This window comes from Sceloporus occidentalis, unplaced genomic scaffold (assembly GCF_023333645.1).
Source record: "Sceloporus occidentalis isolate IW3139 unplaced genomic scaffold, rSceOcc1.0.p SCAF_35, whole genome shotgun sequence".
NCBI lineage: Eukaryota > Metazoa > Chordata > Lepidosauria > Squamata > Phrynosomatidae > Sceloporus > Sceloporus occidentalis.
The window spans coordinates 1820295-1846188 of record NW_028317015.1 but is presented as its reverse complement, the minus strand read 5'-3'; the positions used below and the strand labels follow the sequence as shown (position 1 = coordinate 1846188).

The window sequence follows — 25894 nt, the reverse complement described above, 5'->3', positions numbered from 1 at the left end:
AAAATAATTCAGTAAAAAATGTTGTCATTGCCTACATGACCTATATTATTCTTACATGTAATACAAACTATGACGCATAGAGAGGCTACGCTGATGTACCAAACCAACCCAACCGAAATGAAATGAGAAAAAGTTACAACAAAAAGCCACTAACATCAAACCTCATAACCGCTGGTATTTTTTTTAATTTCATAGTAAAAAAAAAATTAAAATTAAGAAAGTTTTTTATTGTACAGAACCAGGAATTTATTTTACATTTTTTACAAAACAGAATAAAAACAGAATAGTAACAAAAAATTAAAACTCCACAGACATTCTGAGGCACTTAAATAAATACTTTGCCAAACATCAAGGCAACCGAAGTGTTCTCTAGTAATAAGTTACTGTAGGCGCCGTGTCCCTCACAGCGCACACCTCCTTCTCTCGTTCACGCTGGGTGCCTCCTGGAGCTGGCTCGGGGGGCTAGGCAGGGATAGGCTGCAGAACTGGGGGGCATCTCCAGACAGCCACGGCCAGGAAACCGAGACGATATGTACTGTCCTATACAGAAGAGAATTCCTTATGTCACAGAAAGCAAATATTTTCCCTGCATGTGACATTTAACATGTTCTTATATTAGAAACTAATGAAAAGAGCGATTTGTGATTTGCTAGGGTGTGTAGAAGCAATAAACCTGAAAATCGTGCAATGCAAAGCTGCTGTGATTGGCAGGCCTTTGTAAGTTAAAGGGGTAGTAACCTTTCAAGACAGGCGTCACAGGTTGTACTCTGGGAGCGGCTAAGGCAAATCATTTTAAATGGTACGAGTCTGAAATGCACTCGGATATCTGTCATACAATATATACTTTACCTGCCTATATCATAGAGGCGTTTAATAGGCCATTAGCAGCAGCAACCAAAACCGTAGATGGTTCAATGGTTCTCAGGTGGCCTGCTGGCGGAGGAAGCTACTGCCCAGACCACCCGTTACCTGGTCCAGTTTCCTGGTTGTCAGCAAAAGCACCGGGTTATGACTTCATATCAAGAGCAATATCATAGAGCATGAAAGCCCTTTGTGAAAGCAGGGAATAAACTTCTATTTGCTCTAATGGTACTATTTTCCTATCCCCCTGCTAAACACTGGGCTTGGCAACTAGTTATGCTCTATAGTTATGCCAGTAGCAGTGAATTTTTGGCTGCTACTGACATCCAACCCCATTAAGGAGGGATGTTGCACACGCTGGCTAAACAGAGTTTGCTTACTGCTCATCTGCTATACCAATGCTTACAAAGCACATATTCACATGATCTAGTTTCTATAGTATGAGTCATTCCCATAAAAATAACTCAAAACTCCCTTTACACCATCAGATCACAATTTAATAAGCACACTGGCTACCAGAAACTAAATGCACTTCTTACCATCTAATAACTCCATGGGCAGAAAAAAAAAACATGGATGAAAAAAACTGTGCAAATAACAGAAGTACAAGACGGTCATTCCTCAGACCGTATGGGAGGGAGGGCTCACCTTTTTTACTGTTATCTGCGCATCTCGATAACGGACAAGACTTATCTGCCAGAATTACTCGTAGTAGACACATGCGTGCTTCTAATGTTGAGATTTTCATAGACACAAGCGGAATCATCATTTACCCTGTTAGAAAAAAAAACCAGCATGCCATGATTATTCACTGCAGTAACAATCGGTTGCTATGGTTACCGCACCACTAATAACTTTGCACCAGGATTGCTCGTTGTGAGTGATACAGATTGAGGAATTAATCATTGACTTCCAATTATATCGGCTTGATATGAAACTAGGTTAGGTTAGGATTCATCCTGTAGAAGAAGTTGCGTGATCAAGTAAAAGTAGTCAGATAAGCTTTCAAGACCTCAGAGGACACATCTTCAGGTTTAGGAGAAACTAATGAACTGAAACATTAACCATTGAGTTGATTGTTTCGTAGAGCATTGTCAAGTCATCCTTGAAAGGCGATGCATGGCAAACGGAAGGCAACTTTATGGTAGCATATAAAATAACAGTATTAAAATATGAAATGAAAAAAAAATACAGAGCTTTCAAGTAATTATAGAAGATCTGCCATTTTATTGTTTCCTTTGAAGGTTTAATCCCATAACAAAAACACAGAAACAAGAAACTTTTTTCAGTTTCCATAGCAACAAGCTACTAGTGCCTGCTTTAAACCACAAAAAAAACTCCCTGCTGCAGTCTCTCTCCAAACGCCAAAAAATTGCTTTACATGATCCCTACCTCTACGCGGCATGGAAAAAAATGACTTCCCACCAGCTTGCCTCCCTCTTACCTGGTTGGATTTGGAGCTACAGATGGCGGCTGCTTGGGTTTGACCTTCTCCCCCGGTGAATAGTGAATGTTGCTGTATTCGCGATCCTTCTTCTTACCCCTCTACAGTCGAAAAATTTATATTAACGTTATGAAAAAATACCAAGATCCTTCAAAAAAACATACCTAAAGTGTCTCAATCTTTTTTTTAGATTTCTTTGAGAATAACAGGCTGTTTTAATGCGTGGAACATTATGGTATCATTTACAAAATTAACTTAAAAAAGATGGAAATGTATGAATGCAGCAGGACATTCAACTTTGCGGAATCCCATTCACTCACCTGTTCATCTTCTAAAAGTTTCTTCCTGGATTCTATATATTTCTGCACCGCCATGTAAATGAACTTATATTGGGCCTCTGTTTGCACCATGCCTGACCGCTGCTGCCGCACCATCTGAATTGTTTTCGGGACGTCGATATCGCAATCCAAGCCTGTGTCCAAGCAATTGTCAATTATCGGAAGTAGCATTCAACATTATTTCTAATGTGAAGCATATTTTTATTTTTTTATACCATTGTATAAAGTCCTGAATATTTTGTCTGTAGGTAGGATGACGGTATTTATATTTAAGGTCCTAACCCATAGATCTCCAGCTATTTCCATGAATCTGAGCCAGCCTTTAGTGTGCTGAGATCTAGCTTCTTGCTACCTCAGCTGTGATATCATTGCTTTATAGTACATAATTAACATGTTAAGGTTTTGCCTTAATGAATTTCAATTAACAATAGACTTAGGAAGTTATTGCAGCGCACAGCTAACACACAGCCAACATGGAGAGAAGAATATATCCCCCAAAATCACATGACCCTTATTGTAAGCTCTATCCCCCAATCACCATCACAAATCCCCCTGTCCATTGTTCCTAATAATAATAATTCTGCTTCTAATTGCCTTAATTGTATATATTGCTACTAATACACTAGTAATATGCCACAAGTCTTAGTGAAGCCCTAAAACAAAGTCTTCATCTCTGACTATTTGAAAAGAGTTATGAGTACGTCTATATTCACAATAAGACAACCACCACCACTTTCGTAGACTGAGAAATATCCCACTCTTCTTTCATAGAAGGATCTAGACACTTTATATGAATTAAGAAGAAGCAGTAAGCCAATGTGTATTAGGTAGAGGGAGAGCTTTGTTGCTGTTACCTTGTCTGTTAATAACATCGACCAGAATATCGATTACTATTATTGTCCCAGTTCGTCCAATACCGGCACTAGAAGAAAAAAAAATTATACATGACAGACACAATAAAAAGGAAACCAATGGTAAATTGTTTTAATTGTTGTTATTTCTAGTTTTTAGCTAAGTAATTATTTTTGCACCTGGGACTCTAATCCCAGACTAGCTAATGCTGAATATGATTTGCAGACAGGACTGTCTTCTGTCCGGTAGGACAATGCTAAGACCACTGCATAGGAGCCAGAGTGAACAGCCATAACGGGAGCCTGGATGTTAGCGCATGCATTATACATATCGCTTCTAAAAAACGAATGGCCAATTGACACAAGCATTCTGGTGTCCCTGGGGTCAAGCAGTATCATGCGCAGCAGTCTGCCGCTCGCTCACCTGCAGTGCACCACAATAGGCCCAGACTGAGGAGTGCAGTGTTGGGCTGCATTGATTTCTTCCAGGAATCTCAGCACTCCTCCTGGCTCGTTGGGAACCCCGTGGTCTGGCCAGCTCAGATACTGATAATGCCAAATTTGCCGCGGTGGCTCTTCCTGGGAAAGAAAGAAAAAAAAATCTTTAGACCCTTCGCAAGGATGAATCAGATCTATAAAACTATCACCACAAATAGATTTCAGATGTAACAGCAACTTGGCCACTACCAAATATACAAACAAGCATATATATGTTTTATATATATAAAAGGAGGGGATACTGCAGAGTTTCATTTAACACACATAGATGTACTGCTTGTCATTACATGCACAAATTATACTAATGCAACATGGCAGCCTGAAACAATTCTATACGGACGGGGTATACGATAATCTATGGTACCAATCTATTTTACTGCATCCCCTCACTATAATTACAGCAGTACAACTGAGATGCGATCTTTGGAGTCAATTTCTAACTCTCTGATCCAAATATCAGTCTTCAGAAACATGATAAATGGACTATAATATTTCTATTATCAAATTATATATGGGTAAGCGGCTGTATAGGGAAATTGCTTTTTCCCAAAGACAGAAGAGGAGGCAAATTACAGCGGCTGATAAAAAGACACGGCGGATACTGTTAGCAATGTTTTCAATGGTTGATTTCTTAACAATTTAAAATAATGCAGATATTTAAATCATTTTATGCAAATGAAAATTCTAGGCAGATGTAAGGTACCAAGTAAACAATGCTCCTAAATATACATTAATGGCTAAAAGGTAAGAATAGAAAAGATAGAGCACGGTGACAATGGTAGTTACGCGTAAAGGGCAAAGGGGTAAAGCGGTACAATTTCCTGAACATGTTCCCGAGCACGATCCCCAGAATAATTGCCTAATGAAATATCCAATACTTTTACTGATAGTAATAGCATTTTTCACGTCCACTAATCAAAAAGGAAAAGAATGACAACAATATCCACGTGCATTGTGCAAATTCAATAAAAGAACCTTGCAGAACTTTAAAAGGAACAATCTAGTCCCCAAAATGGTAAAAGTTCTTGCTATATACAGGCAATATATACATTTTAGGAATCCTATTGGGCCAGTTATATGATACACTGGCATTCCACAGAAGACCCTCTTACAGCTATGTCATGTGATTAAAAACACATGTTCTTAGCACTCAGGCCTATAGCATGAAAATGGCTTCTTACAACTTGAATTCTCCTTATGGCCTTCAAACTACGCAGGTGTTCTTTAGTTATGGGATTTAGAAAAAAATGAGACATCTGAAACCAGGAAGCATACTTAAGCTCACTTCCTGCGCATGCTCTGTATCACTGCCACTGAAACGAAAGTCAACAGGAGCGCCGCCTTTTAAATTCAAGCGGCGTCATGGCAGTCCATTACATATATGTTGGCTGAACATCAGAGCAAGACCAGGAAGCGTACTTATGTACACTTCCAGGTTTAAGTGACGGTAGCAGGAACATAAGCCAATGACTAAAGATTAAGTCTTGTTTTTTCTTGTTTCAATTGAAAATGCACCGAGAAAGTCTTATCCTCAAAGAGAGTATCACCGTTGCACGTGTGGTTTGAAAGCCTTACCCCGTCTACACGAGACATCTGCAGCTCTCTCAGGATGTAGTCTTTTTCCAAATGCACAGCCAAACTCTGCACCCCGATGCCACCGTAGTCTTTGGAACAATTTTCGTCTGGCCAATAGCAAAAACACTTTTTCTGGGGAGGGCACAGAAATAAAAAGTTATCATGAAACTCATTATCACAGTGCTTTTTCAATTCAACTTCTACATTCGTTGTGCATTGACAGGCAATTAAAATAATCGTGGCCACCCTGCATGTTTCACGACATCCATGTGACTTCATCCCTAGGTAGGATTAACTAATTTATGTATAGAAGCTATAGATCCAAGAGGGATCAAACAATACAAACGGGTAATTCACACTAAATTTTATAACAAGTACGCCAATGGAGGCTGAAGATAATGAACACCCTCAATAAAACCTATTAGTAATAATAAATGGAAATTGCGGTGCGTATCCTGTGTAATGTTTAATATTTAGGAATATTGTGAGGTATGGGGCATACTTATTTTTGCTTCCTGAACCTAATACCGTACACAGGGAGACTAAATATGTTCCTATAGGTCACACCAGACATCAACATGAACTTTGCTAAATGCTGTTTTACCACCCGCAATGTGTTCGAAAAAGGTCTAATTACAAATACCAAGCGCTGAAGGCAGCACGGGTGCAAATGGGTAGATGATCTTAATTAGGGTTTCTTTATGTCTTCTTTTGGGTCAAGAATAGGAAGGTTAGGTTGAACTTGATGGACTTAGGTCTTTTTTTCAACATTATGAACTATGTAACTATGATCTGAGCGTATAGGGGGTCATAATACATAGAAATGATACTAAAGGTACAGGGCCACTAAAAATGGGAACACGTCATACCCTGGATCGCTCCATTTCTTTGGTAGTCATGACAATGACGTGTGTGTTTTCCTGATACACCATTTTCCAGAAGTCGCACACCGTGTTCTGCAGACAGCCCTGAGTGGCGATATACACTTTACTGTGCTGGGAACCTCGAGAATCATCGTTCTGGAGAAGGAAGGCACACAGTAGAACATTTAGTAAAAGAACCCTTTAATCCTTGTGGTTATGTGACAGAGCGTAATGGAGAGACCTCACCTGATTCCATGTCCTTCCCCAGTGCAAAGGAGACTAAGCATTTGTGTAAGGTGTTCCATATAGACAAACATTTATTGTACTCTCTAGCGCGTTAAGCAAATAAATATTAGCAGATTTGTCATTTTAGTCTTTCCGCCAAAGGTTTAACCCCAAAAGAGAACAAAAACAGGCCGCTGTCAGAGACACTAAAAACACTCATCGGTACCAGTTTTGTTGTCCAGTGACATTTAAGTGTTCCCACTAAAATTATAAATGATACCAAATCTTTGCATGACTAAGGAATTATTTCTGGGAAAAGTTTGGAAATTCAACAGTATGATGCTTCTATTTTTTTTTGAAGAACGTGCTCCTTGTGCTCAGATTAAGAGCCGCAATGGAGGCTAAAATCCCAACATCTCCTGAGGAGGCACTCCCCATGGAGACGAGCTTCCTTCCCTGCCAGACATTAGCCTGAAAAAAGGTATGGATCCTCTTGGCCCACACGAGCACCACTGTAACCTCCAGGAAGGGGCGAGAGCCACAAGGCATCAACCGTCTCTCCCGCAAAAAACCAGCCCCACTGAGACATTTCCAGTGTCCAAAACCGTGAACCAGTGTCCGTCTGTTTATACAGTGCAAAATCATTAAATACTAAAAAAACCACAAAAAATAGTAGGAACATGTGCAATTGTGAGGTAAATCGAAAAAAAAAAGCCATTTAAGGCCTCAGCCAGTATATATTTTTTTTCCTCACCAGGCCCAGAAGGGCCAGGGAAGTGAAGATACGCCATGCAGCATCTGGGGGGAACTTTGTGCACTTATTTGCCCCCCATAGTAAATCAGAACTGTGAGTGCGCCCAGGAAACAGCACTGGGGGCTCAAAGAAGGCACCCCGGGCGGGGGCTCAAAGAAGGCACCCCGGGCGGGGGCTCAAAGAAGGCACCCCGGGCTTCCTGGTTCCTCGGCCTTAAGGCCAGAGGACCAAGCTTTCCCTCGTCACCGGTACTCACTTGATCTTAGCCAAAAGGCCGGGAAGAGAGTACCTTTAATGAAAATAGGTGCAATTATCCAACGTAAAAATGGCTTCATACTAGCAGTGGTAGTTAAAATATTCATTGCTCTATGTTAGTTTATTTCCCACATTTAAAGTGTATAATACTTTTCAATTGTTATTGAGTTACTAAACTCTGTGAATGTACCAAAATGTAGTGTTCACAGCCTTTACCTTGATGTAATTTGCATTGATGTAATCTGATCCCGGGATGCTCTCATCAACATCTCGCAAAGCAACCCGCGTTGTATCGACTGCAACAGTGCAGGAGGAAAGACGGTCATGTTGCTCAATTCAATCGTACAAATGTATTTATTTTTTTTTAACCCGAGAACAAAATGTTACTTCCCCAAGAGGACAGCCGGAGAATGACGTATTTACAAATTGTCTGTCCACTTTAAAAGAAAACAAAAAAACTTGCCTAAACTTCGGATACTTTAATTCTTTTGAAACTTTTGAACTCCCATTCTGCATTAAATCAATAAAAAATATGCCAGTTCTTTACAGTTTGGTACGGCTCGTAAAAGCAGCAGTTTGCCTTTGACTTCTTACTGCTGGTGAGACTAATTTTAGGTTACCGAAGCCAGTCACACAACTTTCCATTCAAAGGAAGTCAGAAATTTGCTGAGCAGAGTTATGACATCATAACCAAGATCTCTAAGGGACCTACGGATGGACAGACAAGGGGCAGGAAAAAAAGGTGAGTTTAGCCAAGGGAGGCACTTCTTCTTGACTACTGGGCAAGGGGCTTGCAAAGAACGTGTGGTGTCTGTACCCTCCGTGGTTTGTGTCTTTGATGACTATTGCCATTGAATCTATAGAATGTGTGTGTGTTTTTGCAGCAAATTCTCAGCGCCACTTACAAGGTAGGATATTCTTATATCTGTTCTTGCTTTTGTTTTCCAGCCGTTGTCCTTCTTTCCTGGAGTAGAGCAATTTACACTCCTGCTGCTGTAGCATCTGCACAGAAGAAAAGAGAGCTCAAGCGGCAAGTCTTACAGCCATTCGCAGGAGCTCCATTTATGCCAACACTTACCAGACGCAAGCAACAACTCTAATAGAAATACTAAAAGCCGTGCGACGTGGGACAAATAACTGGGAAGAGCCTGCCAGGCACTTAATAATCCACTCATAGCCACTTTTAACCTAACTCCACACATAACACATTCGCCACCTTCAGCTCCGGCGCACTCAGATCTGTCTGCTATGATTTGCGAGTATTTATAGCAAGAACAGTATCTGCCCACCTAAAATTCAGTAATAACGTGTTTTTTGTGCAAAATAAAAATAGTTTCTGCTTCTAACTTGCCACTACACCAAAAATCACACATGATGGCTTATTTTTGACTCCATATTAAACATGTACAGAAAGGGGAGTCGAGCCTCAAAAGCATAAAAAGGCTAATTCATACTTAAATAATAATAAACAATATGTATACAGAAAAAAAACAACATATAGTGTGATGCAATCCCCAATATTTATGCCTTAGATATGTGTTTTTTGAATGGTATTCGCTGGGCATGCGCTGAATTCTTGCTCGGTTTTATGTATTTATTGATCATTGTTATTTTAGAAGCAACCTGGGAATTCCTTTTATGCTTTTTAAGTTGTTCTCTCCTGTTTCTGTATATGTTTTTGCTGTGCATATATGCAGGTTCTGACCGAACCTCTTCTGCCACACAGATGCCTGTTTAATGGTGTCCAGAGAAGGTGTTAAATCGGGTTAAAAAGCAGTGCTTTTTTATCTTCTTTGACATAGGTATTTTGACATAGTGGCGTGCTAAGAAAAAATTGGCCATATAGTAAGACAGAATCCCTAATATTTATGCCTTAGGTTGTTTCTAATTTTACTTAAAAGAAGTAAAACAAAACCCAATTTCATTTTAGAACTACCACAGTAGCGCCGTTTGTTGGAACCGTTTTCAACCTTTTTGAAGATAGTGATTACATTTGCCAAAATATCTTTATCTGGAGGTGAATTATACACGGGATGGGCCGAACGGTTCTTATCTGCCGTCACTTTCTATATTAACTGCCCTGATTGTGTATATATAGTCCCTAGTAATGAGACGTGCTGCGTTAATATACATCACATATTAATAACACATACCTCAAACTCTTCCCAGAATCCTTGCTTGGCCTTGTCTGCGTTATCAGCTATTTTGTTCAGCTCACGTACACGCGTCTCTATATTGGCTGCACTGATCCTCGTGGCATTAAAAGGCTAGAAAAACACACGTTTTAAGGGAGCAAAGTCAAGAAGAATAGCAGTCATATAGAAGTGCGTATCTACTTACTGCACAAGTGCATGTTGTGTATGTTCATTTATACAGTGCTAACACATGTATGCAATGCTTTACAGTTTACAGCATAATAATAAAGTGAGGGTAAAGTCATATAATAAGAAAAGTAGTCTACAGACATTACAAATGGATCCAAACCCACAACTTCAAAACCAAACTAAAGGAACACCTCTTAATTGTTGCACTACAGTAAGTCAAAACCTTGACTCACACTCCCTACTATTATGGGACAGGGACCTTCTTTCCTAATGTATTCATACCTATTGTACCACAATAGAATATCTATAGACTACTGTACATTTGATATGTTCACTCTGAATAAGCCCTTTGCTACCTCCTGCCCCTGCGGTCCAGGACTCTGGATGCTGTGTCCAGCTCTATGCTTCACATGCATGGCTTGTGGCCAACTTGAGGACATTTGTAGCTCCATGAGTGCCAAGCTGAGTGCCTACTGAAGAGGAGATGCAGGGGACCCCAAGCTGCCCGAGTGTCTGATCATTCAGTGAGAGCTCAACTGATATATCACAAGCAATGAGTAGAGAGATCATTATGTTCAACAGACTCCAATGTTGGCAACAATTTCAACTCATTAGGTTCTCCAAGTCAAAAACATTTTGGCCCGTTTGGGTTTCATCAACTGGTTTGTATTTTTATAGATTACAATGTTACTAAAAGTTTAAACCAATATATATATACACCTTTGAGAATTCTAAATACAGTTAATTTGGTGCATCCATGATAAGAATGCAGTGAAGGTTACCTGTTTAAGATGCACCACTGCCCCAGACTTCTCTACCATTGGATTCTTTTTGTAGTGCTCTAGTAGATCAGTTAGTGTATCAAAGCGCTCACCACCTCCAACATCGTATTTGCCATCCGGCTGACATGAAAAAAGAAGGGGTTAAGTCAACTAAAAAAATAAAAAAGACATGATTCTGCAGGACGTATCTGCTTTACAGTTACCTGAAACCGTATCATCACATGCGTTACACGGGATTTACGTTCTCCATTCTCAAGCTTTTCTTCGCTTGTCAGGACGGACAATACAAAATCCCCTGGCTTGCTCTGGCTTTCCCTCACCAGGAAACTCCCAGGCTTTCCTTTTTCCAGAAGAAGCTTTTCAGCTTCCCGGCCAGAAAGGTGTCCGTGATACCACCTAAAATAGACAGACCGTTAACGTGGACATTAATCTTAATCTAGAAATCCGTAAGAAAGGAAGAAAGTGAAATAGATGTATGGTCGCTGCTCAGGGATTCCCTAATCCGGCGAGTTACTTGATTTCATGGTACCTGTGAGGTCCAAACCTGTTCAGGCTTCACAAGCCCTTCCTTCCATTAATCTGCTGCTTTAGAAGAAACCGAACACGGAGGAAGCATTCTGCACTTGGGAGACTTCGCACAAAAATCGGTGGTTAAGCTATTCCAACATGAAGGACTAAGCAGTCATGATAGCCAAGTAACCACAGGACCATGTTAAGTAGCCAACTAGTTCTGCCAAGACTGTGGTCACAACAGACAGGTCATCAAAATGTGACATAAACTGGAACATGAAGCCAAAACATGGGGGACCTCTTGGAGGGCAGCCATTATGAAGTAAGAGAATTCTTATAGGGAAAACTTTGACACTCGCTGTATTCCATCCAGGAATGTTAGGACTTCAATATCGTCAAAGAACTATGTCCACAAATATCGTAAGATCCATAAAGATTTGTTAGAAATTAATTCTAATTTAATGCCTTTAAAAAAAAAACCACATTTTTAAAATTTAAAATTCTACCACAAAATCTTTAATTGTTGCTTCTATTAAGCATCTCGCCTTGCGGTGCAGACACACAGACTGTGGTTTAAAGCCACTCAGCTTTGATTGATTCGATTTTCTGGTAGCACAGAATCAGATGTCAAAAACTGTAAAATCAACAATTCAGCTAGCCTTGTGTTATTGCTCCGCAAGAGCCGTACATACATACAGTGCGAGGCTGACCTAATCCCTGCTGCGTCTGGCAGGCTAACTGGCTTCCCGAGGATTACCTGCCAATATGAATATATCCCAGAATGGCTACAGGGGGCAGGCTTGCAGCTTTTTAAAGTGCTCATGAAATAGGCCATTTATATATCCGACAGCCTTAAAGGGTCAGATTTTTTTCTGATAAATAATTAAAAACACTGGTTTTTAATTATTAAAACCTGAATCTGGTATAACTGTCCCTTCAACTGAAATATTATCCATTGATTATCCTAAATATAAATAGAAATATTTTCAGATATCTGGAAAAAAATATTAATGCAAATTATGATCGCATTTTATAGACCTGGAACAGCTTAAACATATATTCTACAATTGAGGTTTTGCCCATGTTTTGTCCAGTGTTCACACCTGGGTCACCTTTGTGAACCCCCTAACTGGTCATTTTGTAGCTTAGAAAAATAAGCTAACTTTCAGTACTTGGCAACAAGAAAAGGCCGTATAGAATCTGCAACCGAAGTATCTCTAAAAGCTGCTTTCACTATCATTATATTAGGCATTGCTCCTACTATGCAACTCCAATATTTCCTGACCTGCTATATCAGGGATGGCCACTAGGTGTCTCCAAAGACACAAGTCGGTCTTTCTTCCCGGGAAGCTCTCAATAAAAGTTTGATTTACCAATATATTACATTTTAAATAAAACCCTCTAGCAGAATCCGCTCTCTAGAAGCACAGTGGTACAATGTTTTGTAGAACCTGTTGCTTACCCTGTATCAGTGCAAGTCTTGGCCCTGGATTTTATTATTTCATTTTATGCTTTATTTATTAAGTCCTAACCTTCTGCAGCGCTGTACAATTTAAATATATGATGGTTAACAAATACACAGAAAAATACATAAACATGAAGATACATCAGGCTTGGATGACCCTGCCTGTGAGATTGCTTATCTAGCTTTATGGCGCTTTCATGCATAAGTTCCTGGCAAAAATTGTGGGCTTTTGAGAGTCCTGTTCATGAGTTTACAATCTAAGATTTTTGTTGGTTACATTAAAACCATAGTGATAACATAATCTAGACATAAAAATTAAGTCCTATAAGTAGACATTAAAATCAAAACACTACATAAACCTGGGTATACAAGGACTCCACAATTATGTACTATATAATCACATACCGTTTAAATATCATATTATTTGTTATATCCCCCCCCCCATAAGTGACCTTCATTAAAAAGGGACACAATTCCTCAGATTTTATACATATATACACACACACACACACACACACACACAGGGAACAAATAATTTGGAAAGCTCACTGGAATAAGCTTTAGTAGTTTTATTTTTCGAAATATAGTGAAGCCTGGGCAGACATCAAAAAGAATACAGAGTTTTTCTAAATTGAATTCCAAATAACTTATTGGCAATATGCCAATCATACACATCAATATCCGATATGGTTAGAATTATTATTATTATGCGCAGCAGGTGGCACTATTGCCGTAGGAGGAAATGACCCTCCGTAAGGGACGCTGACCTTTCCGATGTTGGGTCCTGGGAGTTGAGCGGGTATCGGAGCTCAATGACATCGCCGTTTTTTTCACGTAGGAGCCCTTGCTGTTCTGTGTAATACTGCACCAACTCGGCCAGTGTCGCAAAAGTCTCACCGCCATAGAGGTCATAGTAATCACCGGTATTTTGGATTTTAATGTGTGTGACTTCATTTTGTCTCCTATAAAAAAAAAAACAAAAAAAAAACATAAGCGATGTTCATAAGAGGTATTAGACTGTATGACGCAGTTACGGTTCAGTAATTGCTGTCATTACTCTAAGTAGAAGGAACAAACAATTAAATGCATGTTAATTATAATGGAACAACTTTTACCAAATCCCAAGCCATTATTAATAATAATGTGCTACACGATAAAACCTGTTGGAAGTTCAAGAAAATACAAATTTAATGAAAAATGATTATATATTTAAAAAAGCAGGCAGCCTCAGAGAATTTCTATGAAAAACTGGCTAGAAAAAAAACAAAATTTGGACAAATATATAGGGTTACTGTAAAATCATATATATAATACGCACATTTTTGCTCCTTTTTTACAAGGGGGGGTGCATATTATAGACAAGTACTAATGAACACAATGTAAAGTATTCCTGAATTAAGCATGTGTGCTAAAAAACAAGAATATATTTTAATGTATTATTTAAGTGATATTCTTTTGTGGATTTTGTTGCAAAGAATTGAATTCTGGCTTATTTTTGAAGCCTTATTAAAAAATGTAGATTTCTTAAATAATCTAAGAATAAATTGGAGTTTTATGTTAAATATTTATGACTCCTGCTCTCTACCTGGGAATCATCACTTATATGCAATGCTTGGTCATAGAAAATGTACATTGTGAATGTAATAAATCATTTATACATTTTATAAACCACTCAAAGGGATTGAAATTATTATAGTTTTGCTAAATAAAATTTTATATTTTTGCGCAAGTACTAATTTTACATTAAATTAGACAAAATATGAAGATTTGCTTCAAGTTGGTGAAACCCGAGGATGGTATCTGACGGCCGAAGACATTTTTCTGTCTGGCTATGTGCTGCGTTTGTGTATCACATTCCAGTGTGTATAGCAACAGATTCGACAACAAACTAAATGATTTCTCACACCACGGAGGCAAAGCCCAGCTATCAGCACAGAGAGAGGAGAGAGACAAGCGATGCGATTCCGATCGTGATGACAGGACGGTCATAGGGGAGGATGGGAGCCATCAGCTCTTTCCATTTATACTCAACGGAAGGATCAGGTACAGGTGACAGCGGCCCAGAAGGTCAAAACACGAAGGATTTTATGTTTTTTTCCCCCCACTAAGCTCCACTTGAAGCCTACGCTAAAAGAAGCCCACCCTAGTTTTATATCCTTCACTTATTGACCTATGATTATAAGGAATATATATGTGATATTTGTCGCACAGTCTCACAAATATGTTTCATGTAAGTATGCTCCAAGCCATGATTTCAGCAGCTAGTTCTGGTGACCTGGAAGCCTCTTCGAGGTCGGAAGACAGCATCGATTGCGTCACACATGATGAAACGTGCAACATAAATTGCTTAACTATTTATAATCCAAATGAAGTCACAAGCCACATATTGTTACAAGAACAGCAAAACAGATACAACAATTTGGTTTTCACGTCAGTTCTGGTAAGTACTACTCCTTAGGAAAGGCAGCACACAACTGTTGCAAACACCCATTCAAAAAAGTAAGAAAAACCTACTTCAGGCACTAGATACCCCCCTGCCACATACAGGGAGAAAAAGGCTGAAGTACTGAAGGAGAGCACTTGTTGGGCTCGCCAGTATCCAACCAGCTCGTGGCTTTCACAATTTACAATAGAAGATAAAACCTGGACAGGGAGTGAAAACCGCTGACCCTCCGAAAAAAACAACTAAGCTACACACTAGGAAAAGCCTGTCCAGGTGTGTGTCTCCTCTCTCCATCTCTCACATCGCCGTATAAATAAAGTATATCAGAAACACGTGCAATGGTACCGCGTCCGCTTGACTTGTTGGGAAGTGCGTTTCTACTGCCTGAAGGGCAGACCGGTTTTAACTATATATATATATATTCTGTTAAAGAAGAGGTACAGAAAGGAAAAACCCTCAGCTTAAAGTAATCTGTGGTTTTCAAGATGGTGGAACTATGCGTTGAAGGGGAACTCTAGCCATCATATGCACTTTAATTTTCACATGGTCCGTGTCCCTTTCACCATAATGTCTAGCTAAATGCCCTGCAAGAGATGTGTTTGGACAAATGCATCTCCCTGTCTTTCTAGATCCCAGGGAGCTTCTGTGGAAAGTCTTCCCATTCTCAGACCATTGAGCAACAGGAAAGCTTTTAATGAAAGAATGCAACTTCTAGGTCAGGCAAGTGCTTTACTTGTCTTTATTTTGGTATAATGCATATTAAAGTACTCAGAGATCTAGACATCTTTGCCCCAGACAGCTTGTCTGTGCCATCTTTGCCCCAACACACACACACACACACACACTCATTCATACACACTTTCCCTCTCACACCCCTAATAATGACACACACTCCATCTCACATCACTTACACACGCTTGCTCACACACAAATCTATGCTAACATACCCACATACAGACATCTGTCCATCCCACACCTCATTACCTATCCTCACTGCGGTGTCACATGACATACCGTGACCCTGCTGCGTGCCTGTCTCCCTCTCCGCGCCGGCTCAAAATTGCTTAGGAAGGGCCCTTCCTGAACAATTTTGAAGCAGTATGGAGAGACAGGAGCAATGGGTTGCATGTGTCGCCCCGGGCCTCCTTGAACCCTGCAGTTACACTACTGGGTCTGGATCTCTGTGCTGGCCGCCTATCATCTCTTCTATTCCATCTACTCAACTGAATTTCACACCTTTGTACCTAAATACAGCAGTAGAAACATCATGCCTGAGGAAAAGACCTGAGAGGACATGAAAGCTTGCATTCTAAACCTACTCAGTTACAGGCATCAAATCCTTAGAAAAATCATTTATAGTACTGTTGAATAACCAAATCCTACTACTGTTAAATACACAAGAATAATTAGTTAATCAACTAAAATTTTATTCCAGGAATAATGTCACGTGAGAAGACCGGTTAGAGGGTGGCTACTTGCTTACAGTTGACAATGTTGTTCTTTCACTGTATGGGGTGACTAAATATGTGTAAACAAGGATAAAACTACACCGGAGTGATATATGGAAAAATGTTTGGTCAATGTTGTCTTATATGTCATGCCTTTTTATTGTTGGGGCTACAAACCTCCATGACTTCCACCTCCTCTTCTGTAGGAGTCTGCTCTGGAAATGATCTGTTTCAGCTGATGGGGAACTACTTAATTTGCATCACTCTATTTTCTGCTTCTTCCTATACAGATTATTATTGTACACCATTTTAACCATGTAGACTATTTTTTCTAAATAAATCTGTTGCCATATTTACAGGAACTACAGATGATTAATGTTGGCTTCACTTGGCATTGAGCAACCAGATGAAAAGGAAACATTCTCATACAATTATACAAACTCATCAACTAAGAAAAAATGGGTCTGCGTGTTTTTGACATAAAAAAACCCAAACATTTTTGGTCTAGTTGGTTTTTATGTTTATAGGGCTAATTTTCAAACATACCAAATTCTTCTTTTGTTGCCTTGCGTTATATTAAATGCCTTGGTTTTACTCTTCCAAGAAGACTATCTGAGTGAGAAGCATCATTGGGAAAGGTTTAATCTTAATTATGCAAACCTTACTTATATTAAAAAGTAAGGTTTCCACAATTGTTCACTTAAGAGAAAAACAATAATTTTTTTACCTGTCGATCTCCATGTCCTGCGCACCTTCTCCCCTTTGCCAGTTTCTGATGGCACAGGAGCCAGCTACATCCATAAAGAACCTTATCTCTTTACTTATAGATCAGTTTATAGCCTAAGAAAAGGCCTCAAAGTCACCCATAAGAGCATTAGAATTTTCTATGATTTTAAATATTGGAACTGCACATATGAATAAAGTTAAAGCTGCTGATCTACCTACCCTGGAGGATTTTGTACACTATTGTAACTAAACAGTAAAGTTGGAAACACCAGCCTTTGCATGGGTCAACATCCAAATCCTTCTCAACAATAATTATTTGCCAATGTTCTGCCGGGAATATTTCTCATGCGATACAGAAGGCGCTACTCATAGGTTGCTGATTTTTTTAAAAAAAAAAGAAGATAGTTATTTTATATCCTTATCAAACTGGAGAGTGTAATTAATGTTTTGTCTAAGAGGAATTTTAGAAAGTGATACATATTTTCCGAAGTTAAATTGCCCGAGGGGTAATGCAAAGTGATCTTACCCACCAGTAGAACGTCACTGCTGACTGTTATCATTACATTGGTTGCTATGGTTTTAAAACCCATCACCTTCTATACGTGACCCTCATTGACTTTGGCTGTCCTATAGCAGGATACATGGCTTTGGTAATCTATACAACCCAGGGTCTTTGCCTTGGTTCCTAGAAGTCCCTGACAGTCTTTTTCTACACCGTGTAGTTGCATCCAACTCTTGGTATGTCATAGAGAGAATGCCACCATAAATATATACCATAAGGGAACACAGGATAGTCCTTAAACCTGGACGGTTACTAGTCTTCAGAACATTGCTTTTTTTTTTCAAACTTGAAAGAATACACAAAGGGTCCCCTGTTTTGAATCTTTCCCCCTAACACCCTTAACCTCTTCATCACCAAAGCAACTGTCTGAGCATGACGGCACCCTCCACAATCGCGGCTTTTGTCTGGGTACAAAGAAAGATTCTCTTAATGCCAAAACCCTCGGGCAACTCTGTCAAGAGCTATGAACTCAGAAAGCATTCATTCTGATGCTCTCAGTCACCATCCTGCTTCACAGAAGTTCATTACATGGACAAAAATCATTTATACATGTCCTTAATAGCATGTTTAGAGAACCTGTCATACAACACAAGCTCATAAAGCTGGGTATTAATAAGCGAGCATGACTTTATGTAATTACCTAACCCAAGCACGTAAGAGTACATTAATAAATGTCTGGTTACGGATAAAACATGACTTCTTTTTAAAGCAGTTCTAGTTTTTCTCATAATATAATGGTTTTCAGGCTCCTGCATATTAGCCATTAGTATTTGTCCTCGCTCTGCTATCTTAGCCCAAGCTACTAGAGAAGCACCCTGACTCCTTATCATTGCTGTCTGCAGTAAACATTAGAATGGGTCAGTCTTAATCACCCAGCCTAACACTCTGACTTATGAAAGTCTATGGAGGAATAGACTTCATTAGCATTGCCATAAAGAAGCAGCTCAGTGTGGGGTTTGAGTCACCCATAATATCACATGACCGAAAACAGTGGCAGCCTCCAGGTCCGCAGATAAAGGACGTTTATTGGAACAAAAGGACTTTTTATTGGTCAATGCTAACCTACGTTACTGTATACAGCACGGCACACTATGCTCAAGGAGAATTTTTTCCATGGGACATCTCCTTTAAGCAGAAGAGCGCACGCTTTAAAGTCTTTAAATGGATTTCATGCTTTCCAAAAATAATAAAGTCTTTTAGAATCATAAAACATTTGTATATATACTTAAAGGAGCGGCTTTGGCCTTTTTACCACAGGGATCGGTGAAGCAGGATGTTTATTTTCTTTTAGCGAAACAAGCAGCGGCTGCTCCTTGACTCCCCCGTTAGGGTTTGCTGACCCCTCTCAGCATTCTCCTTGAGCAAAGGCTGAACCCTACTACAAACTGCCCCACGACACCCCAATAAACAGTGTGAGACTTCAGTGTCTTGCAGATTATTTTACGTAGAAACCCTCTGCGGGGCAGGTGCGGTCTGAGAGAACACCTTAAGCACATTAAGATCATTCAGGAAAAAATAAAGCTATGACTTCATTAAAATGAAATAAGTATTTCTCCAGCAGCTATTGATTTACTACGCTGAAGATCTCCAGAAGCAGTTATTAATATCTCAGCTGCTGCCTGAGTGTCATGGGAGCTACCTGTACATGTATTGCTGGTTTAGGTCAATAAACTGCTAAAAAAGAACTTGCAGTACTTTTATCCAGCCAGGGTTAAATTCTAAAGTTAAGGAGATATAATGCCAATGCTATGCGAGAGTACTAGTATGTTTAAAATAATTGATTAGTTAAACATAGCGTTTGTTTGATTCAGTTTTTCTGAAAAAAATACAAGCGTCATTCATTGGACGGCTGAAGGATATACATGCGTTACGTAACATACAGCAGATGGGAGTTTGCGGGAAGGCTCTCACATATCCTGTTTCAGATTATTCCACAAATATGTTGTCAGCATAAAACAGCCACGAAGGGAAGTTAAAAAAAAATAAATTATATAAGGTACAATAATAATAAAATAACAAAACCCAGGCGTTGAACATAACTGACTTTATACCAACCAAAGCCCATTAATACAGATACTGGCACTAAATTCAGCAAATATGAAAGGCGCAACGCAGGTTTCCCCAAAGGCTGCTCACACCATCCTTGAACCGACCAAGTTACCCCCTGGGACAAAGTTTGAGCAGAAAAAGAGTCTCTGTGCTTCCTTGTTAGTAAAGCTGACATGTTTTCTTTTTTGTCTTCATTTTGACTTATATATATATATATACACATATACATATACATATACACACACACGCACACACACCATACACGCACACACATATAACACGCACACACAATAGATTCATTGAAATATATCTGGTTCCAAGAATCAGCTTCAACCAAAGAGGCAAACACAGGGGGGGTAACATATTGCAAAAGATTCTGAGAACAGGAAGTTGAGGCGGCTTTCTAATGTCATCCGTTCAAAAAGGTACATAACAATACGACACCCTTTAACTTTTCAAAGCTGAAAATTAGAAGAAATAAAAGTTCATCATCATCAGGTCACTTTAACTTCCACAGGGAGACCACCATATAAACCCCAACCAAAGTAGTGAATACAGATTATGGTGAAAAGCGGGTAAAATCATAGTCTGGCAAGTCTGGTTCATTATCTTAAAACTACCCTGTGGGTGAAGAAATGATCTGCTTCGTATGCAGCTACGGCGTATCCCAGACAGGTGAGGCAGAGTCTGCACCCTACCGTTATGATAATACCCGAGTCCAGCTGTCATCATTTCTCACCATTTCCTTTTTTTTTTTTTTTTGTAAGTCTATGTAAGTCTTTACCCAGTTATCATACCTGGGAACTCATGGAGAGACTCCTTGTCATGGGAGTGGCATTGCAGCTCGCCCCGCTCCCTGCCCACTCCTCCTCCAACAATAGCGCATGCCCCACGATGTCAGCGGCACTCCCTAGACAGGGAGGTCTGGCTCATGGAGCTATAAAATCCCTATATGGCCACCTCATGATGCTCCGCAGTTGAGTCCTGCAAGGTGGTCGGTGGCCATGCCACACCTTCCAAGTGTCCAGCTTTGGACACCTGAAATATGGCGGGTATTATATAAAAGATGTCTGAATGTAAACATCCTATTGCACATGTGACAATCACGTACCAGTTGCACCATACAGTGACATGTATCCCCCCGTTATGTCCAGGATGGCACACAATGAGAAATCGTTAACGCCCGCCACTCTGTATCAAGCTAAAGGCAATTTGGAATTTTCCAATGACTGTTGAAATGTGATAACACGTTGTGTATGCCATTTCCTGTGTGGGTGAACAGGAAGCTACAGATACTAACAGACTTACGTGAAAGCATAAACCAAGCGGAGGCCGTGTGTAAGCATTGCTTGTGTGTATAAACATGCCAGGTGCAAACACTACAGAAACAGAATTTTCCAGGGGCTCGACGGCAGGAAATGAGCTGTCCTGTTTGCGAGTAATAAGTATTCGTACGAACCCACAGTGACCCCGGCCTGCACAACTAGCACACTTAAATTCAATTTTTATATACTTATTCACACTCTAATGATAATTAGACATTTAATGTTTGACATTTAATGTTCCTCTACTTTTTTTTATATAATCTCAGATCCTGTAGTTCCACTTCAGATGGTCACACAGACCGAGGGCGCTATCCTACCTAGATCTGCCAGTTACGCTGGTTAAAGGCTTACCGGCACTCTGCAGAATTGTAACTATCATGGATGGGAGCTACTTGTAGGCGACGTCCTGGATGACTCTAACCCAGCTCTTATCCAAGAGTTACCAAACAGTTGTTTGCTCGATTCAGATTTACTATTCCCAAGATATTTTGCGATTGACACCAACTTCCTAAGATGTTAAGACACGGTGAGGATATCCTGTATTTTCACTTCCCGGGGTGCTTTGTTTTCTTACCTGACAGAGAGCGTGAAGTCTCCTGGGTTACTCTTGCTGGGTCGGGCCAAGAAGCTTCCATGCCCTCCATGTTTTAGTAGTAGCGTTTCTGCTTCCAGTCCATTGATATTAGGATGAAACCATCTAGGAGAAAAAGAAAAAAAAGCAGAGGCTCGGTTTACAATTTGGAGTTCAGGGTAAGGTTTCTAAATGCTACACTTCCTTGCCAAGTAAAGTAGATTTAACATAGTGAGAATGATGTGTTATTTTGGCAGATGTCTAGCTCCTATAATTGAAAATCCACACCTATGCATAAAAATCCCTGTGTTTATGACATGATGTATAACTGGATATTGTGGCGTAGGTACAGATTGAGACGATAATATCCCAAGAAGGGATCTCTGAGGTGTTGATAACACATTCCACGCGGAGACACTTATCCATAGAGCTAACATTGTTCCATCCAAGCAGGTAAAAGGTGTCTGTCATTACAATCCAACTAATTGCAACGTCATGCCATAGATTTAAAAATAACCCACAAATGAAAAACCTCAATATTGAGGTTTTTCATTTAATCTAACAAACGTTATTTTTTATCATATTATTTTTTCTCTTTATATTGGGGTTTAGACAGAGCAGCACTGTCTCTATGCCATAAAGGTAAAAGTTGGGTTCTAAACTCTCTATAAAAGGACAGCTCTGCAGACATTACAAAACCCGTGATCACTCAAAATAACTTTTAAACCACTCGCCTTGGTGCATATGCTTCAGAAATCCCTTTCCGGCGGTCATCTTTACTTAGAAAGTACGTGAACTAAGTTATCCAGAATACAAGCCACGCAAATGCTTTGAGATGTTAGTCTTTATACGTTGGTTTTTTTGTGGTGGGCACTTTTACTTCTACATGTCTTGTCTTTTTACTTATTTCAAACAGTTCATCTTAAAAGTGTTACATACTTTTCCCACGGTGGTTAAACATTAATTTGATTTTACGGAAAAAAAAGTACATAAGATGCTTTTCATGTAACCTAAATCCTTATTCTCAGTTTCAATACAGACAAAAGTTTATAATGTTGTAATTTTTAGTACATTTCAACACCAAAAAAATAAATACACAGGTTGGGGTAATGTATTAACAGTGATCCTGGTTGGAAGCACACAAAGTGGTCTTATCACCATAGCAACTACTGGAATGTTTCTATCAGCAGTAACATTCCATTGGTTGCTACTGAGATAAAACCATGTTTTTAAAAAAAAAAACATTTCACCAAAATTAGCTTTTATAAGCCCAATTATATGTTTTAAATATAAAATGTGAATATTTATTATTTGAATAAGAGAATAATGATGTATGGTATGTATCTCAAACATGCTGAAGCTGTCCCAAGCAGGTAAAAAGGATAATAATGCCAACCATTTCCCACATCTTTGCAACAATGCCTTAAAGGAGAAAGTTCTGTAGTAATGAAGGGGTTACATGGACCACCAACGATGATCATTTTAGGTGTTCCCATGCATGCAAACATCTTGGCACACAGATGGCTGAGCTCCTTGATTGTGTACATCACTTGGGAACAGCTAAGATACAATCAGAGCACTTTATAAACACACACATGCACCAAGATGTGATGCATCGACACAGGCAATATAACCATCAGCCCATCCATTCCAGAAATTACTGGTTCATGTAATAATAGCTCTGGTGGTTCAACAACAAACTGTAATCTTAATTGGCATGTCACTCACAACTGACTTTTATAATATTTTTTTGAGTCTACAATATCAAATGTTATGATTCAAAGGGATCCAAAACAAAGAAGAAAAACAAATTCCTGAAGATGTCAGAAGTGTCTCATGGCGCTAGTAGGTATGCCAACCTCCACTTTGAAGAAGCAGGTACCTGCACACATCCAGAAGAACCCACCACCAGTGGAGGCCATTCGTCATTCGAAAAGAGCGCATCTTTCCACAAATTCTCAGGGTCTGTATTTAATTACAAGATGAAGGTACAGATTCCCATGAATATGAGGTTGACTCCGCCATATTAATGACACGTTCTAGTTAGTGATTTTCAAAGATGAAAATCCTGTTGAGGTATGGGTAACTTAATTATAGATAACTGCAATTCCTATTAAAGTTGGGTTTTGGATCATTCATCAACGAGAAACTAGGGAAGCACAGAAGAACAAGTGCATCACTCTTTTTGGTTAAAGAAAGCATTATTGTTCCTTTTATTAAATCATAAGACGTTGTAAAAGCTTTCAGTAAATGTTACACTGTCCCAGCCAACTTAAAGAGTTTACCAGAGCTAAACAGTCATCACTATACCCAGAGAAACAACTCATCAGAACCCAAAAATAGTCAAATACCGGTATGTGTACTTGTTAATCTGAATTTAAAAGTACCTATGAAAATTCGCTTATCTACCCAGCTCACATATACTTTGCATAGTATGTAATGCACTGTTTAACTCCTATGTGATTGCCTGTGGGTAGAAATGAAAGTATTTATCCCCTTGGCCCTCCATATGAACTTTACATCCACCCTACGTTGCTACATTGATCTGTGCAGTTTATGTCTGGTATTCATAACCTATGTACAGCTGCGACATGATATTTGATCCTTGCTTAACAGCATACCATAGTTGAAAGCTATGCTTCTTGGGGTACATATAGGAGCCATGGTTCCATCCAAATGTCCCACATACCAACCCAGATTCCAACTACCAGTCCCAGGCACTACCATTAAGAAAATATTTACTATACCATTTAATGAGAAAATGATGAGATAACATCAAACACCATTCACACTTCATCTTTAATGCTCTTCTTTAAGGTTACAAAGAAGTGGATTTTCCATCGACAAATGCAATAGCACTTAATACAAATGTATTCAGTCTCCAGTGATCCCTTAGTTACAATTCCATTGGAATCCTAATGTGAGTCTCTTCTTGAAGTTCATACCCTGGTTTAGCCGACTATTACGATTATTCATAATTTGGACATTGTGTCTTGCTATTTTTTTTAATGAAAAACTACAAATCCATACAATTTTAAAATAATTTACTTGCAATTAAAGTGATCTACAACACTGTAGGGTTAAAAGGAGTTAAGCAAGAAAAGTCTCCAGTAGGCCCTTATCTAGCTGCTAGCCTCCTGTGTTATCTCCCGTAAAACACTCCCTCAGTGGGTCAAATCCACACCACTAACCTCCTCCCTGAAGGAGAAAGATACTGCCTGTGGCTGCCGTTACATATTGAAGGGACAGCGTGTCTGAGCAAAAGGGTTATTTAACCCATTGGGTGAGAACACTCGAATATCAAAGAAGTCAAAGTTGGCGTTAAGAAATACACTGTGTTTAGGTTTTTTTTTAAAAAACTCAGAGGATCACCAACCCCATATCATATTTATAATCAAAAAAAGACTGTATTGTTTGCAGGGCTCTACATAACATTTTTTCTTACAGGGTTTATTCAACCTAAAAATAAGGAGAGGCAACAATACCGACGATAACGAGTTAAAGTTTACATACAAATATTATGGTTTTATTATTATAATCGGTTGTTATTTTGTCTCTTAAAGGCCAACCTTTCACATAACAGTGTGCAATATATTTTATATTTGTGTGTATATCATATATATGCACACACACCACTAGAAGTGAACTCTGCACATAGTCTTAAAAAATGGCTATATACCTGGGTGAATCTTCTTTTATATAAAATATAATATAATGCATATGTTCCTGCAAGAACTTGGTAGTAAAAATGCTGCTTATTTATTGTATTGTTATATATACACAAGTCTTTTTTGTGTGCAAAACCTCCATGTTAAAATAAATTGAATTTTTGACTTTACAACATATATACCAGTTGGGCAATCTTGCATATATACATTATATATATATATATATATATATATATATATACATATACATATACATACACACACACAGTTTAGCATGGAACGTGGAACTATCATGTAAAATATAACTTCTAGACACGGAGGTTACATTAAAATAAAATCCCACCCCTTATGTAGCAT

The 25894-nt window shown here is 39.1% G+C and overlaps 1 protein-coding gene across 1 annotated transcript; it reads right to left on the bottom strand.

The window, feature by feature from the left end:
* Window positions 1-1550: 1550 nt before the first annotated feature.
* LOC149297958 (tyrosine-protein phosphatase non-receptor type 11-like) lies at window positions 1551-25894 on the bottom strand. The gene is made up of 15 exons (XM_089487831.1): window positions 25881-25894; window positions 21873-21995; window positions 13513-13707; window positions 10974-11166; window positions 10771-10890; window positions 9818-9931; window positions 8570-8666; window positions 7881-7960; window positions 6437-6586; window positions 5568-5699; window positions 3919-4073; window positions 3498-3565; window positions 2626-2777; window positions 2306-2406; window positions 1551-1635 (listed from the first exon to the last, which is right to left on the bottom strand). Exons 1-15 carry the CDS (start codon window positions 25892-25894, stop codon window positions 1551-1553), a joined length of 1779 nt encoding a protein of 592 aa, XP_089343957.1.

Coding starts and splice junctions, on each gene's coding strand:
- LOC149297958 (XM_089487831.1), bottom strand. Junction 11,167..13,512: donor CAGGACCCAACATCGGAAAG/GTCAGCGTCCCT, acceptor TGTCTATTTTAG/GTGGTATCACGGACACCTTT. Junction 4,074..5,567: donor AGATGTCTCGTGTAGACGGG/GTAAGGCTTTCA, acceptor TTTCTTTCCCAG/GAAGAGCCACCGCGGCAAAT.